Raw genomic sequence first — 18,209 nt, 5'->3', positions numbered from 1 at the left:
ACCTCATTGGGATTATCTTAGGAAAGTTTTGACGTAGCCTAGGATGGTACTCCTATAGAGTCTATCATAAGACATATACAGCCGGAATAATAATACTATTTGTTCGACAAGTCTTTCAATTGTCCTGTTCATTGATAATTATTGCACCTTCTATTTGTATGACTAACTGCTTTCATCTGATGCGTTACTAAGTTTTAAATCATATTAATCATTTAATTGTCTGAACATTAAGTAACTACGGTTCTTTGGACCGGAGTTTGTAAGGTATTATCCATATAAGGGATGTTTACTATAGTGTATCATGTTCTAATTAAACTTGTTACGAAATGAAACAAAGTTTACTTATCCCCTAAACAAGGTAACTTGGTACATTTCTATGTCTTTGACAATCCTTCTGTACTGTCACAAAAAGGTCAAATTACCCCGCGCACCAACCCCGATTAAAATGCTAATTGTTCCTAGTTGTTGCTACTTGATAATTAGAATTATAGTTATTGTTTCATATTACAATTTCAAAACAACTGTTTCTTATATCCTAGCTAATATCCCTTTGTGAACCTCACAAAAGTCAGTTACTCATCATTAAGTGGACAGTCCTTCAACACGGAAGTGGGTGAAGTGTATCTATCCTCTGTACATAAGTATATATATATAGTCTCTTATTCTAGATAGTTGTTATAGGAAAATTGACACCAAAGAACTTAAACATGGTGTTAAAATTTTTAATTTGCATTTTATTTTTTGATGGATTATTTTCATATAAAATTCACCGAGGAATACACATACGAGCTGCTGGAAACCTTAGTAATGATGAATTAATGGAAATAGATGTAAGTCTCTAAAAAAAATTACTGAAACTGCTTTGGTAGCAATAATGTAAGACTCTTGAAAACTATATGTCATGTAACTTTTTTGGTTACACTAAAAGTTCTGCCCAAAAGTCTACTGAAAATGTTTTCAGTACAACGTGTATCTCTAACAAACTGTTTTACAACGTGTATCTCTAACACACTGTTTTCAGCACTACAGCGTGTATCTCTAACAAACTGTTTACCAACGTGTATCTTTAACACACTGTTTTCAGCACTACAGTGTGTATCTCTCACAAACTGTTTTCAGCACTACAGCATGTATCTCTAACAAACTGTTTTCAGCACTACAGCATGTATCTTTAACAAACTGTTTTCAGCACTACAGCAAGTATCTCTAACAAACTGTTTTCAGCACTACAGTGTGTATCTCTAACAAACTGCTTTCAGCACTACAGCATGTATCTCTAACAAACTGTTTTCAGCACTACAGCATGTATCTTTAACAAACTGTTTTCAGCACTACAGCAAATATCTCTAACAAACTGTTTTCAGCACTACAGTGTGTATCTCTAACAAACTGAAATCAGCACTGCAGCATGTATCTCTAACAAACTGTTTTTAGCACTACATCGTGTATCTCTAACAAACTGTTTTCAGCACTACAGAATGTATCTCTAACAAACTGTTTTCAGCACTACAGTGTGTATCTCTAACAAACTGAAATCAGCACTGCAGTGTGTATCTTTAACAGACTGTTTTTAGCACTACATCGTGTATCTCTAACAAACTGTTTTCAGCACTACAGCATGTATGTCTACAAACTGTTTTCAGCACTACAGTGTGTATCTCTAATAAACTGTTTTCAGCACTACAGCATATATGTCTAACAAACTGTTTTCAGCATTACAGCGTGCATGTCTAACAAACTGTTTTCAGCACTACAGCATGTATCTTTAACCAACTGTTTTCAGCACTACAGCATGTATCTCTTACAAACTGTTTTCCTTGCATGACAGGTGATTTATGCATAGCATGAGACACTTACCCTGTCGACGCGCTCCGTCTCACTCCTTTTGGAGTTCTTTGTGTTCCTCTCAGTTTCTGTTCGTCATCTTGATTTGTCTGTTCTTACTCGATTTATGAGAAACTAAGCTAAGGCTGTTTTTAACTGTATTTACAGAGCTTTCACCCAACGCGCATCTTAAGACTAACAGCTTAAAAAACTTTACACAACCTTCTTTAAAAGTCCCCTTTATGTCATTTTGGATAAATGATTATTTTCCCTTTTTCAGCTATACTTGCGAAGATATGGCTACTTAGATGACCATATGCCTGGGACGAGAATTTTAGCTTCAGCGGAGAACAGAAAATATGCATTACAGTAAGTGAACTTGCTATCATTATAATGATGTTACTGGTGGCAACTTATATAAAATCGACGATAACAAATAAGAGACAAAACTTTACTCTTAAGTAATGAAGATCAGAATTAAGTTTTACTAACAATGGTCATTTATATTAGATACATGAACAGGAGGCTAACTACTAAACAAAGTTCGGAAGAAAATAACACATGAAAAAGATAAAAAAAAATCAACAAGAACAACAAAAACAAAACACTTAAAACTCTTTAACTGTATAGTTCAGCTTATGATACAAAAAACCATTGTACAATACATCAGAACACACAGACCAAAAACCCCCGCCTCATCCGAAAAAAAAAAAGAACAGCTTTTGTTTATCTTTTTAATCGTGGTTTACCTTAGTATACAAGTCTGCTTTTAAGAAAATGAATAGGCTTTTGTATCTGTTTATTAATATAATTATGTACAACTACTTCTGTTTGTTAAAGATACCGTATTTTTCACATGGATTGAATATATTCAAAACATTCCTTTGGGATATGAATCATAATGAACAGACTTTAAATCGTTTATTCTAATGTCGTACTGTTACACCACTGTTCCAGGTTAGGGGTAGAGTTGAGCGCCCGCAAACATGTTTAACCCCGCTACACCTATGTGCCTGTCCCAAGTCAGGAGCCGGCAATTCAGTGGTTGTCGTTTGTTGCTGCTGCTGTTGTTTCATCGGCAATCATACCAATTCTTCTTATTTTTACATTTATGACAAATTGTTAAAGCGGTGCTAACTTCCTATTAATGGTGTTATTTAAATTGAGATAGATTTGTTTTTAACTCGTTGAAGCGTTCCTTAGTCATACTGTCATGACTTATATAATAGGAAGTGACTGTCAGGTTATAAAAGAAGTACGATTTGACTGTCAGATCACAAATAAAAATAGAATACAACTAATATGTTACAAATGAAAAGGATTTGACTGTCATGTTACAACTAAAAATAGCATTTGTTTGTCAGATTTCAATGAAATATGATTTAATTTGTCAGATAAAAAAGAAAAAAATAGACTTTGACTATCTGGTTACAAATAGAAATAGACTTTGACTATCAGGTTACAAATAGAAATAGACTTTGACTATCAGGTTTCAGATGAAAAAGGACTGACAGCGAGGTTACAACTACGCATATAATTTGTCAGGTTACTAATATGAATAGGATTTGACTGTCAGATTACAGATGAAAGAAGAGTTGACTGTCAAAATCCAGATAAAACAGAAAATTATCTTGCCAGAAACTAATATAGTTCCAATCCTCTTTTAACTGTGTTGTTTTCATGACTTTTAAGTGTAAAATCATTAAAAATGATATTAAACTGCTCTCGTAGAAATGATGTGAATATTTTTTAAAAGGATAAATAATCAAACACAAACGTCACTTTTAAGAACTTGTTATTTTTGTTCAATTTTCTCTTCTTCTTTAAAAAAAAACTCAAATCAAAAAACTTCACTGTGTAATACATGTTGATCTAAGGATGATACACACAAATAAAATCCTTGAAAAACGGGAAGTGAAAGCTCTCGTGAAAACTGAGATAAATAAATAAATGAGTTTAGAAACAGGGAAGGAAATTATTGGAAATTAATTTCAAAGTTGAATTAAAACAAAAAACACAAAGAATTTGACCTTTTACGTCCAATTTTTGAACCCTTCACCAACTTGATAAATACGATAATTAAAAAAAATAAAAATGAAAGAGGATTTTTTTGTAACAAGCTTATTTGTTTTCAAATGTAAGAGCATTTCCCACGTATCAAACAAGCACGGTGGGTTTTGTAGTTAATATTTGACTTCTTGACAGACACCATGTACGAAGGCTTTTTAGAAAGCGCGGGTCGAAACAGATTTTATCGGATGATTTTACATTTATCAGTAAAAATAGAGAGGACAAGCACCTGATATGATACATTCAAAGCATAAAACTACTTCATGTTAAACAACTTGTCGTTTTTCTTGTACACGTACGCAGTGATTTGTTGTCTAATTAACAACTATAAAAGTAACTTTTGTTTTTAGATTTTTCCAAAATTACAACAAGCTGCCAATAACAGGTGTTTATGATACTGCTACAGCTGAACTGTTTGGTAAAGAAAGATGTGGATGTCCTGATGTCATGCCACAGAAAAACGAAGCAGCATTTTCTAAGAAAAAAAACCCTCCAACTCCTGTGCAGTTTAACTTAGGTTAGTTGTTTATATTTTAAACCGTTTTTTTTTTAGGAATTTACCAATCTATCTATATTTTGCTGACATTTTTCTTAATTTACTATCCTTGTCAATGTCATAAAGACGTTGGAAAGGATTAGGGGAGGGGCTTAACATACAAACGTCCCCTATACTAGTATTAACTTTTGCTAACATCCCTTCCTTTACATATATTTCATAGAAAAATCATAACCCATTTATATATTTCCCACCTATCAGACATACTATTTGTGACGTATATCACAATTAAATGTTGACGACATGGGATCATTCATATTAACTAGATAAAAAAAATCAGTACACAGTTTTTACAGATGTCTTAACATAAGAACATTTATGACCCATTGACATATAAATGCAAACCAATTCTTATAGCACCTAGTACGTAAAATCATGCAATGTTATTAATACACTAGCAGTAAACGAGTTTTATCTGTTTTGCGCTACATTTTTGTGTTTGGTGAAACCAGGCGCGGATTCGGACCGCCACCACCCCTACCCCTAAAAAATGGGGAATGTAATTAAGATACAGCCAATTATGTGTAAAAACAATGTCCTCTATTCCTAGTTGTCAATCAAATCCACGATCCGGGACTGGAAACTGATGAGTTTTGTAAAAGAAACACATAATGCGTATTCAGTATTAATAGAAGGAGATTTGGGGTTAACATGAATGATATACCAAAAACGTATACGCATAAACATTCTTTACTGATTTTTCCATAATGCACAGTGTCTAAATATAAATTGTCCAGCAGAAACCGTGTAAATATATATATTTATGATATTTGAAGTTAAGCAAATCAATGAACAGTCTGTTAATGAGTATTAACAGTACTAGTCTTATGTCACACATGTATAATTTCAACCAAAGTACCAGCAATTCAATTAACCTCGATTTCCGACATTTATAACTCTTTTGTGTGATCAGGCAATGCAGTGTGTTGAAAACGAATACCACTTTTTATTAGTATGCCCTGCCTATAGATCAATTAGGTCTAAAGTTTTGGCAAAAACTTAATGGTTCTTGGCCAAACAATAATAGATTACAGTATTAATTTAAATTTACGTCTGTTTTACTGTGTAATTACATACAATCTGCGTGGTCAATCAGATCACATATTGTTACTTAATGTTATTTGTTTTTTTATTATGTATTTTGTGTATTGGTCTCTGCTGTTTATCATTTGTCATGTTGTAAATATGTTTTCGTTGCTATAGCATATTGAATGCTTTCTGCAATATAGTATTCATTCATTCATTCATTCATTCAATGAATCAGGACTGGTTAATTTCAAATATATTTAACTTGATCATTTTCTGGTATTTAGAAAACCTGGCAGCTTAAAAGACGAAACTTGCATAACATTATGAACATGTTATGAATTGAATAAACTCTAAGATTACTTAGGCATGTTAGAATACATCAGTTAATTGATGAGCCGAGGGAACGCTTGTTTAAAACAAGCAATCAGTGGAAAACGTATTTACACAATGTGCTGGAGAGCTTTATTCAAAATCTGTTTTTTTTTAAATTTTTTATCAGATATATGCAATTAAATAAGAACCGGTGCATGCATAGTTTGTATGTTTTTCATTTATCATTTACGAAATAAGGCACATATATCATTCTATCTATTTTCAGGAACAAAATGGGAGAAGAACAGAATTACATGGCGACTAAATTCATTCAGTCGAAAAATAAGCCAAGGTCAAGTAAGGTGAGCAATAAAATCCTTTATAGTTAAAGCATATTACATTGTTAGAGTTTTGTAAAATTGCGATTAAACTAGTTCTTGATAGAACTCTATCATTACCAACGACAGTATATATAGGTTTGAACGTTGTTTTCAATTTAAACTTATTTATATTTTTTCGTTTGGGCTTGTATTATATTTGCCTTCGGGTTTATATGATCCGTTCATCATATTTCGACTCTTCAAAATTCAAGAGTCTATCCTAAATTGAGGTAAATTATATGGCCTTCCAAATACCTTTTCGATTCCTAACATCACTGAAGAGACATTAATTGTCGAAATCCGGATATGGTGTACAAATTTTTGCACCTCATGTTTGCGGTATACCATCTTTTTCGCAAGTTAATTGTTTTCTGTTTGGTATTAAATTAATAATAAAGATCCATTTGTTACATCTTGTGACCCGTTTATTTGGCAATCGCCAATGGCAGTCAGCAGGGTTTAAGAACATCCGTTGTTCGACCTGTTAGTCAAATGCGTTTTGTTTAAATATACTTTTTCACTTTTTTGGTCTTTTGGAAAATGTTGTTTGTGCTGTATTTAGACCCCTCTACCAAGAAATTTGTTTTGCATGTACACGTATAAAAATTGCGGTTTTTATCCAACGCAGTCATAGGTTTGAACGTTGTTTTCAATTTAGACTTATATATATATATATATATATATATATATATATATATATAGCAGAAAAACCGGGATTTTAAGTATTGTAAATACTAATGTTTAATGATTTGACAGTTAAAATATTCACAATTTTTGTTTGCCAAGTCCTACTTTCAATATTGCAATCTCTCAGCACATTTTCCAATCCAAACAAATAAAATATATTAAAAAAAAAATTATTAGCTTCTGGTAAACATGGTTAATAAGCTTAGGGTTATATCCTATTTTTTTCATCAAAAATAAAAAAAACCTTTAAAAGTAAAAAACAGAATTATTGTGACCTATTTAATGATGTCCGTTGAAGTCGAGTAATGATTCTATCTACTTTTTTAGAGTCGAAACTGCAAGAGCTTTTGACTTGTGGAGTAAAAATGCCAACCTTCAGTTTGTACAGCTACAATCTGGAGACGCCGACATAGATATAGATTTTGCAAGAAGAAACCACGGCGACGGACAGGGAAATGCCTTTGATGGACCTGGTATGTAGCATTGTTTTTGCACGCTTCCAAACACACACACACACATAAGAAAACAGTAAAATTAAACAGATATTTGAAAATAATATAGATCTTTCCAACCAGGAACTGGTTGTAAGCTGATGGTTAAACACACAAGGCGGTGTCTCATTGGCAATCATATCACATTTTCAAAAGGATTTTAAAAAAATCAATTTGTCATTTCATCATGATATGACCTTTTCTACTGAATGATAGATATTCACAAAAACGGTATAAAGTCTCAAATTTCCATGCAAGTTCATGGACAGGCATAGAAGTAGACATGAAACAAATATCTTTTTTTTTATTATTGTTTATGGGTTGGAGGGTGTTTATGATACATTTAAGGAGACAGCAACATAACAACACAAATAACCAACGAACATAATTATATAAAGCAACATACAGTGTGTAGCAATAGACAGGATCCGGTGTCTCTACAACACGACAATATCTTAATCGTACATGGGTTAGAAAAGTAGTCAAGCAATAGACAGGACCCAGTGTCTCTACAACACGACAATATCTTAATCGTACATGGGTTAGAAAAGTAGTCAAACAATTGACAGGACCCAGTGTCTCTACAACACGACAATATCTTATCGTACATGGGTTAGAAAAGTAATCAAGCAATTGACAGGACCCAGTGTCTCTACAACACGACAATATCTTAATCGTACATGAGTTATAGAAAAGTAGTCAAGCAATAGACAGGATCCGGTGTCTCTACAACACAATATCTTTATCGTACATGGGTTAGAAAAATAGTCAAGCAATAGACAGGATCCGGTATCTCTACAACCCGACAATATCTTAATCGTACATGGGTTAGAAAAATAGTCAAGCAATAGACAGGACCAGTGTCTCTACAACACGACAATATCTTAATCGTACATGGGTTAGAAAAGTAGTCAAGCAATAGACAGGATCCGGTGTCTCTACAACACGACAATATCTTAATCGTACATGGGTTAGAAAAGAAGTCAAAATATAGACAGGACCCAGTGTCTCTACAACACGACGATATCTTAATCGTACATGGGTTAGAAAAGTAGTCAAGCAATAGACAGGACCCAGTGTCTCTACAACACGACAATATCTTAATCGTACATGGGTTAGAAAAGTAGTCAAACAATTGACAGGACCCAGTGTCTCTACAACACGACAATATCTTAATCGTACATGGGTTAGAAAAGTAATCAAGCAATTGACAGGACCAAGTGTCTCTACAACACGACAATATCTTAATCGTACATGAGTTATAGAAAAGTAGTCAAGCAATAGACAGGATCCGGTGTCTCTACAACACAATATCTTTATCGTACATGGGTTAGAAAAATAGTCAAGCAATAGACAGGACCAGTGTCTCTACAACACGACAATATCTTAATCGTACATGGGTTAGAAAAGTAGTCGAGCAATAGACAGGATCCGGTGTCTCTACAACACGACAATATCTTAATCGTACATGGGTTAGAAAAGTAATCAAGCAATTGACAGGACCCAGTGTCTCTACAACACGACACTATCTTTATCGTACATGGGTTAGAAAAGTAATCTAGCAATAGACAGGACCCAGTGTCTCTACAACACGACGATATCTTAATCGTACATGGGTTAGAAAAATAGTCAAGCAATAGACAGGATCCGGTATCTCTACAACACGACAATATCTTAACCGTACATGGGTTAGAAAAATAGTCAAGCAATAGACAGGACCCAGTGTCTCTACAACACGACAATATCTTAATCGTACATGGGTTAGAAAAGTAGTCAATCATTTTAACACTGACCACCTCAGATCTGCTATCAACACGTCTTCAAACGTAAAATTTCAATTTATACTGTTTACAAAAATATAGAAAACGCATTGTATATAATTTGGCAGCATAAACATACTCAAACATTTCAAAATGCCAAAAAAAAAACCGACAGAATATATGACGAAACACAAGCACAAATGTGGTTTCTAACTTGCAACACAACCATGTGATAGGGTTAAACTAGTTCTTTGAGACGTGTCTGTAAAATCCCTTATCCGGTATGGTCATATTTATAAATTGTTTACCAAACGTTGAATTGTTCAAATAGTAAGGATGTTCTACCCAAGGAATAGATTACCTTAGCTGTATTTGGCAAAATCTTTCGGATTTTTTTGCCCTCAACTTCGTACTTTATTTGGCCTTTTATTTTTTTTTATTCGAGCGTCACTGATGAGTCTTTTTTTAGACGAAACGGGCGTCTGGCGCACAAAATATATTTGAAGCGTTTTAAACCATATTTATTTACCAAATTATAAATTGCAACGCTGTCTCTTCATTTATGATGATTCAATAGCTTGATAATAATTGGTGCTATGCCAAATCTGTATCTATGATGCTTTGATGATTTAATTTATTCTGTCTTTCCTTTCAAATGCTTATTCTAATTTCTAATTTCTAATTTTAAATTTGACTCTTGCAGGACGTGTGCTTGCTCATGCTTTCTTTCCTCCCTTTGGAGATACCCACTTTGATGAAGATGAAGCGTGGGTGGTAAACAGAACAGGAGTAGATTATTTTACTGTAGCAGCACACGAATTTGGACATGCCCTCGGATTAGGTCATTCTGAAATCAGACAGGCACTGATGGCACCCTTTTACACCGGCTACAATCCAAATTTTGAGCTCAATTCTGACGACATTGCTGGAATACAGGCCTTGTATGGTAATTATGGAACTTCCACAATTATACTGATTTTGAATAGAAGTTTTAATTTTCAGAACGAGTCTTTTAAAGATAAACCTTCTTTTAAAATTCAGAAATTATAAACATAACACAAGATTCTGTATTAAAATACAATGAGAAAAGTATTAAAACTGCTGAAATAGTAAAGAGCAGGAAGGAGATAAATATTACTACAATATTTAACGAATGAATAAAAGTCTTGCTTAAGATCTGGGACTATTACATAAATTTTATATATTGGACCCAGTTAAGATATTGTTTTTCTTCTTTTTACTTTCTGTCCGTTTTTCTCATGTTTGTTTGTTTGTTCGTATTTGTTATTGCTCGTTTTGTTTTTGTTTGACGAATATTAAACTATATGTGTCATTGTTTCAAGGTCCACCAAGGAATCAGCCTCCACCAACACCGACTACTCCTAGAACCACAATGCCACCAGTAGTACCAGTAACGGAGGCCCCGCCACCTCCTCCAACTAACAGACCAACTATTTGTGATATCCCCTATAATGCTGTTGTAAGAGGTAAATTACGCCAAACTATGCCAGAAGTTGGTTGCTTTTCTAATTTACTGGAATTGCTGAATTTTTAAATTTACGCTTATTAATCACTAAAGCAGTTTGTCTTCAATATTTTAGTTTTTTCTTTAATTTATTTTGTTTATTTTATTTGAACAATAACAATAATGATAATAAGAATAATAATGATAATACTATTAATTATATTTTCTATTTTGATTTATGCAGTTTGTGTTATATTGCATGACCACAATTACATCATCATACCTTTTAAAATTTGTTCTTTTTTTATAGATTTTAATGGAGATTTATTGGTTTTCATGGGAAGATCCTACATGCTGAGAATTGATCCAAATCAAGGTTTAGTCGCTACAATGACACAACGGACTATGTTTCAAAGGTCTCCAATCCGACCCGATGCTGCCACCGAAGTGATGAGTGGCAGTAGAATTCTGATGATGAAAGGTATGAACATTAAGCGTCAGAGCTTAGGCTTTTATTACTTAAACAAATATTTCATATAGAAGAGAACTTATTTAAAAAAAAAATGATAAAGTAAAACATACACACAATAAAGTTTGCACACATTTATTGTTGAATGACATTTACTTTGGACACAAAACAAAACAAACCTCAAAAGCGTTCGACAAATTCAAGTTGTGTCTTATAAAGATTTAAAATACATTATATATTGTTTTAAAATGTTCCAGGACGGAGATTATACCATTTCAGCCGAAGTGGTAGGAGAATATCCAGGAAGTGGATCACAGGTGGAGGAGCTACGATGCCGGAGCAAGCTAGAGCGGCTTTGTCTTTTAGTTCAAACGACATATCTGTGTTTGGAGTAAGTAACACCAGAGACGGTTTTTATTTTGTGACTCGTATGTCACTAATTAATTATGACTGCAACTCCGCGTGCAATTTCATAAAAGTCCTTAATTACTGAACTTCGGCAAAACTAAAACAGAAAGACCAGATGAAAATAACATTGATATGAAGCAATTTGATATATTTGAAATGTTCAAAATCAATTGCAAAAACGGAAAGACACATATCACATCAATCAACGAAATATTCATATATATATTTTAGCAACAAATATATATACTAAATTCTACAGATTGCCTGTTATATAACTGTACTTCACTGTCTATGGTCCATTAAAGTATCCCTGCGAAATACTCTGTGTCCATGCAGGACTTGAAAAACTCGGAATATAAATAAAACATTACATAAATTATGACAACAAATGTATGTATTTTTCTTATGCTATTATATAAGTCTTTTTAAAAATGTTGAAAAAAATGAACACTTTATAAAGAAATTTAAATAGTCCTCCTCGTCTGTTTTACAAAAAAAAAAAACCTACAATCTAGTTTGACTTATTAATTAACTTTTCTAAAATAAAACCTTCTGATAACTTTCACTCACGATTCAATATGTCTTTAATGTAGTCAATCCTCTTTTTGTCCAATTTTAAAAGAAGAAGCTTTGGTTAAATATATCTTTTCCCACAAACAATCTGTTTTCTAATATTCAAAAAGTTATCTGCAAATTTTGTTTCCTCCTGTTTCCACCCAACCTGAAATTACTTGTCAATAAAAATCCGGTATTGTATTTTTCCCAATTCCTTATGCGATTTGGAATGATCTAAATACAAAAAAAGCCTTTTCCAAGATTGTTGAAATATTGGGTAGGAATAATCTTCCAGTTAGGCAGATGAATTTAAAAACCTATGAAGCTTTTAGTACTGTAAAATAACTGTCAAAATTCAACAATTTCAATTAGTAAACAATCGTATCAGTACAACATCTCAGCTTAATGCGTCTTCTATACATTTGAAGGTCCCTTCTTTGTATTGTTTACCTAACTACACAAAAACTTGTTAAATATCGGTTCATCTCGGCCTCTAGTAAGTTTTATGTAACTAATCATTCAGTGCTTTTAACTTGTTTCAAAGGAACTTACTTAAGAAATAAATCAATTATAAAGAGGAATAACTGTCTTTTGCACTAGCTTTCAGTACTCTCAGATCAGCACTTTGTGTCTTAACTCTTTTTGTTATTTTTGTTTGTGCTTTGTGTCGGTGTGATGAATTAAGTCTTTTTCAAATGATTTTGATAGTTTGTTCTTATGTTGTGCTTTTACACCACTGTCCCAGGTTAGGAGCAGGGTTAGGGCGCGGGCAAACATGTGTAATCCCACCACATTCTGTATGTGTCTGTCGAAAGTCATGAGCCAGTAATTCAGTGGTTGTTTGCTGCTGTATATCATATTGATTTATGTTTATTACTTTGATCATAAACCAGTTCATTAGTTTTCTCGTATGAAATGTTTTACATTTGTCATGTAGGGACCTTTTATAGATTGCTTTGCGAAACTGGGTCTGTTCGTTGTTAAAGCCCGCACGGTAACCTATCGTTGCTAACTTCTACGTCATTTGGTCTCTGGTGGAAAGTTGTCTCATTGAAAATCATGCCACATCTTCTTATTTTCATATTAACCTCCCTTTATTATAATTATGGCTGATGAGTGTAATTCTTTTTACTTTGTCATTTTTACCTTCCGAAATATCTTTAAAACAGTAGCTTTCAATTTCTTTTAAGTATTTGTCTGAAACAATACATGAAGTAGCAAAAACGGTAAATTTTGGTAGCATTAAAGATTTTATTACCAATGTAATATTTTCCCAACCAGTTTCTTTTTACCATGTTTTAATTAAGGATTTCATTTTATTTACTTTAGGTACCTACTTTAACTTTTCTCATTCGTTTCTGTCATGACCAAAATAAATACCTAAAACTTAAACGGATTTGTCCGTCCGGCGTGTGTCCTCAATTTAATCTTTGCTATGTTTATGCGCCCCAATCGAAGTTCCTTACGTTTTACTACAATTTAATTTCAGAACAGAGAAAGAACCAAAAGTTTCGATTATATTCATAGCTCTTGATATGTTTGTTTTCAAACTACAAACAAATGTTGTATCGTCAGCCAATTGAGATATATTGATACTATCTGTGTTGTATCGTCAGCCAATTGAGATATTTTGATACTATGTGTTTTGTCCGCTTGAGTAATCCGATTATTTATACTTTTGGCTCAGTACATTCTTTGTTATCCCAAAAGTGGAAAATAAACCGGTATTTATGGGTATAAAGTGACAAAAATGAATACCATTTGACAGTTCTAAATAAAATTAACGCACGCATGAAAAATACGTGAATAAGTCAGACGTCTGGAAATCCATGCTAAAACATCATGCATGGATTAGGGAAATTCCATACCAATTAAATAGTTTAGACTATCGAACACGCATGTGAGTATCAAATCTAGCCTTCTAACAGGACACAACGATCCTACGGCATAGTCTTATTTAAACATGCTTTTCAGTGCCCAATGCTGTCACACCTACTGATAATGTAATGATGTATAGATCACAAGTCACATCCATATGTAATGGATCTACGCTGCGTCAAAAATATTGAACACTCGATTTAAAATAATCATCCTTATCATCGTAGGCTAGTCAAGTATGGAAACTGAATCCTAACACTGGAAGAGTAATCTCTGGGAGTCATCGATACATTGGGAGAGAGTTTCCTGGAGTACCAAATAGGATTGACGCTGCTGTTATGCGAGATGATAGAACTATTTTGTTCTTTAAAGGAAGATCAAGGTAAGCTATTTTAGTTTTGTGCCTTTCAGTTACAATTTTTCTTTCCATTATCAAATGTAAAAATTTCGATGAATTTAATACATCGTTTTATTAATGTAGGTGCTGGTAAATTGTTTAAACACTTATTGATAATAATAATTGTATTGTCATGTCTACATTTCATACAAATTTCCGCTTCAAAGTGCAGCTTTTGATAAATGCTCTACTCTTGATATGTATTATTAACAAAAAATGAACTGCACGCTCCTTGATAATTGATAACCGTTTTATCTGCTGGACAGGTAGTGCCTTAACTACAAAAATAATAGATTCTACTTGATTCATATTAAAGTTAGTATTTATAAGGTACCACTGCATACAAACTTATATAATGTTACTGGAACTATTCATAAGACACAATAGTTTAGCTAGTATAAACGTGAGAACTCAAGAAACAACAGTGAATCTGTCAGTTTCTTCTGAACGGTAGCAAAATTCGACTACTTTGTTTTTTGTAAATATTGTAAGCAAAAACTAATATGATATTAAATTACATTGTTTAACTTATTTGTTCAATCTAAATTTGTGGTACTAACATCACTGTTCTATTTTAATTTCATGATGAAAACTGAATGCTCCTATTTTCAACAACATTTTCCTTCAAGGTTCATTATTAATATCCTTCCCCACAAAACGAATTTTTTTAAACAAAATTGATTCTGCATTACTTTTTCCTTTTCAAATTCAGTCAAATACTATAGTCATGGTGTTAAATTCTCATGTTTCATATTTCTTTTTCTTTTTTTCTCCTAGAAATCATTAATTATGAACAAATAAATTGAATTCACTATTTCATTAGAATTAATGTTATATTATGTGAAAAAAAAAATGTTTTTTTTTTTAATTTCAACCAGGCCTTGGGAGTCTATGCAAAAACATTTCCTTCCAGACAAACAATAAAGTAAAGTTTCAACACCTATTAGTTCACCTAGAGTGAGCCACACAGGGTCATGTGAGGTATTGCCATAGTACTTTTGATTAATTGTCTGAAAACTCTTTCACATTTTAATCTTCTGCAAAATCTTTCTTGTCAACTAAAACCAAAATTGGCAGGAATTTTCATATTCGTAGGTACTTCACAAAATTATTTTTTGGTGTGGATCTGAAATTTATAGTTGCAAGGGTTAAAATGTATTCTGATTACATGAAATTGCAAATATCTTGGAACGTCTTGTATATTTATTTAAAATATTGTAAAAATGATCCATAGATAGCCTTTAACCAATTTTGAGTTTTTATTGCCAATCAAAATTCAAGGTGACCACCACCACTGAACACAATTTAATTTATGAGCTTTCGCAAAGTTCAGCACTACTTTATTTAGGGAAAGGGTTTCTGTGGGTGAAAATATACAAGAGACACATCAGTATACATTGTATATCCCAGGTTAAGCACATGGGCCTTGGAAAATAGTTTTATTCCCAGCATTCTCTTCAGATAGAGAGCATTTAATGTTCCTAAACAACAATCCTGAGCCTATCTGTTATAAGATGACACGGCAGCTTACTCTAGCAGAATGCTAATTTTACATCATTTTACGTCTGTAAATGGCAGTATAGAAAGTCCATGAGCAAGTACAAAAATTCAGAAAGTTGTTGTTTCTTTCAGTCAAGTATTATAGGATGGTCACTTGCAAAAAGGGCAAGTTGTTTAAAAACAAACTTATGTCGAACCCTGCACAACGCCAATTTTGTGCTTTTGCTTTTTATCTAAAAAGGCAAGATGATCGTCACAGTTGAACACATTTTATCATAGAATATATATTTGAAATCATGTTTGATTTAGCATAAACACCAAAATCAGTTGAATAATTGAATATTATTTTTAATTTTGCAGGATGTACGTGTTTGATAGACAATCAGGGCGAGTTGTACGTACGGTAGCTGACAAAGGGAACGAACTCATGAGTAGCACCTGTATTGTTTCATCATAAGGCTTCCTGTGAGAACATATACTGGACAAGCATTATATGCATACAAACAATTTAATTTGACTTTTCCATTTCACATATCATCATTTAGATCTCTGGATAATAAATATTTCATTATACGAGTTTTGTTTGAATTTTAATCGAGGACATATACAACAATTGTATTTTGAGTCTCTATCTCAAGAACTACTTTTTTGTTATTTTAATGCTATTGCCTCGGTTTTATTTATCTAATAACCAATAAAACAATTAGTTTTATTGCATTTTTCGTACTTCGACTGGGCTTTTTACGCATTTCGGTTATTGGTTGCTCACAGCTGACAAGATCTCTGCTTTGCGTCTACTTTTGCCGATCAGTGAGTCTGAACAGAAATCATATCTATTTGGTATTAAAAAATCACTTGGAAAACCGAAATTTACTCCTACAATATGTACATTTACTACAAAGAAAATTCTTAACAATCATATGTCCGTTTCATATTAAATTATTTTGGAACTTCAACTGAAACTGGGTCTTCTGTTATCGTCGCTTTAATCCAAAATACATTAGTGTCCATATAACGTAATCTTGCTGGGTCTGTCTAATGCTCCAACCACGAGTCCTCTTTCCAAATCACAAAAGTCTACCTTATCATCAATAAAACAAATCGTAGTTTGTAAAAATCCACTTTGATTCAAACAAAAGGTTTCATGAGACCGATATCATAAAGATTTTCGTTTTATTTTGCAAACATATTTGGTTTGTTCGGCGCGGAGACTTGTTACTTCATTCGTATGAGACAGATTTAAAGCAGGAGTTTATCAAGAAAAATAAAAAGAAGCTAGCATTACCCTTTAATTTCACATTCCGCTTCATTGATGGAATACCCTCCTTAAATAAATTAGTTCTTTTTCCCGAATGTGACGTACCGAATAAGACTTTTTATACTTACATGAGCAACACGACGGATGCCACATGTTGAACTATGGCCCGCGACAATCCCATTTCACATGAAATAATGAATATCACGGATACAATAAGTTCTGCTTCATAGCTTGACTAACATCTAGGAATTGAGGTTAGTTAAGAACTAAATTGTATTACAAAAAATGATGATTCCAACTTTCTCATTGCGAACTTTTCATTTTCGTAAGCAATGGTACAGCAACACCTGCCTATGGAGTATAAACGGTATCATTTAGTAATAGACTGTTTCTTATTACATCGAAGTCATTATTACCATGGTAAAATAGTAATGCTGAATTCTTTACTGGAAAAGTTTAAGCGTGCATTCATGATTGTTTAGACTGTTATTGGATATTTGCGTCGGATGAACACATATAAATTCGACTTGTAGCGATAATCACATTCTCCTTTCTTCGATTGTGGTATCAACAAATGAGACTTGACACCAAATTTTCACTTCCTATGAGTAACATGGCTTGTGCAGTTAATATAATAGGAATCTTACCAGCTTCTTTACCTGAGTTATTCCCTGTTTTTAGAAGGAACTGTCTACCTCAATCTCTCGTTTGTCTGTGTAGTGGTTGAGCATTGTTGTTTATGTTTTCGTCATTTTTATTTTAGTCGTGGTACTATCTGGGTTTTTTCTTCGGCTTGTGGTCCTAAATTGCCTCCTCGACATCGCTTGCCCTTTTGTGTGCTACTACTACCGCTGCTGTTATTGACTGTAAGCCCCTGAGGGTATCATCTTTCCAATTGTCAATGTTTTGGTGCTGACATGCATTGCAGACGCTCACCTGGTCTCGCATCTTATATAATTCATGCATGTGATTCCTCAGTCTTTGTTTGTTTTAGTTTGTCACCTTGAGCTGTCTTCTTAATCGATTTACAAGATTTAAACATCTATAAAGAACTGTTGCCTTGTTGTGTTCGTAAATTTACAATAGTCAATACACAAATTAATGATTGCACTAAAACTGAGGTAAAATGCAAGTATTAAAATATGACCTTACATGACTAAGGTAAGAATA

General features: G+C 33.0%; 1 protein-coding gene across 1 annotated transcript; it reads left to right on the top strand.

The window, feature by feature from the left end:
- Positions 1-661: 661 nt before the first annotated feature.
- On the top strand, positions 662-16,354 carry LOC127710639 (stromelysin-1-like). The gene is made up of 11 exons (XM_052216580.1): positions 662-830; positions 2,105-2,193; positions 4,245-4,411; positions 6,078-6,153; positions 7,186-7,331; positions 9,813-10,055; positions 10,453-10,596; positions 10,885-11,055; positions 11,301-11,434; positions 14,112-14,266; positions 16,142-16,354. The coding sequence occupies exons 1-11, from the start codon at positions 708-710 to the stop codon at positions 16,236-16,238; spliced, it is 1,545 nt and encodes a 514-aa protein (XP_052072540.1). The 5' UTR covers positions 662-707; the 3' UTR covers positions 16,239-16,354.
- Positions 16,355-18,209: the final 1,855 nt, after the last annotated feature.

The sequence above is a fragment of the Mytilus californianus genome, unplaced genomic scaffold (assembly GCF_021869535.1).
Source record: "Mytilus californianus isolate M0D057914Y unplaced genomic scaffold, xbMytCali1.0.p SCAF_8, whole genome shotgun sequence".
In the NCBI taxonomy this organism is placed as follows: Eukaryota; Metazoa; Mollusca; class Bivalvia; order Mytilida; family Mytilidae; genus Mytilus; species Mytilus californianus.
Note: the sequence above shows the minus strand (reverse complement) of the source record. Positions and strands in the feature narration are given on the sequence as shown.

Coding starts and splice junctions, on each gene's coding strand:
- LOC127710639 (XM_052216580.1), top strand. CDS start 708: ATGGTGTTAAAATTTTTAATTTGCATTTTATTTTTTGATGGATTATTT. Junction 10,056..10,452: donor TGGAATACAGGCCTTGTATG/GTAATTATGGAA, acceptor CATTGTTTCAAG/GTCCACCAAGGAATCAGCCT. Junction 11,435..14,111: donor ACGACATATCTGTGTTTGGA/GTAAGTAACACC, acceptor TTATCATCGTAG/GCTAGTCAAGTATGGAAACT.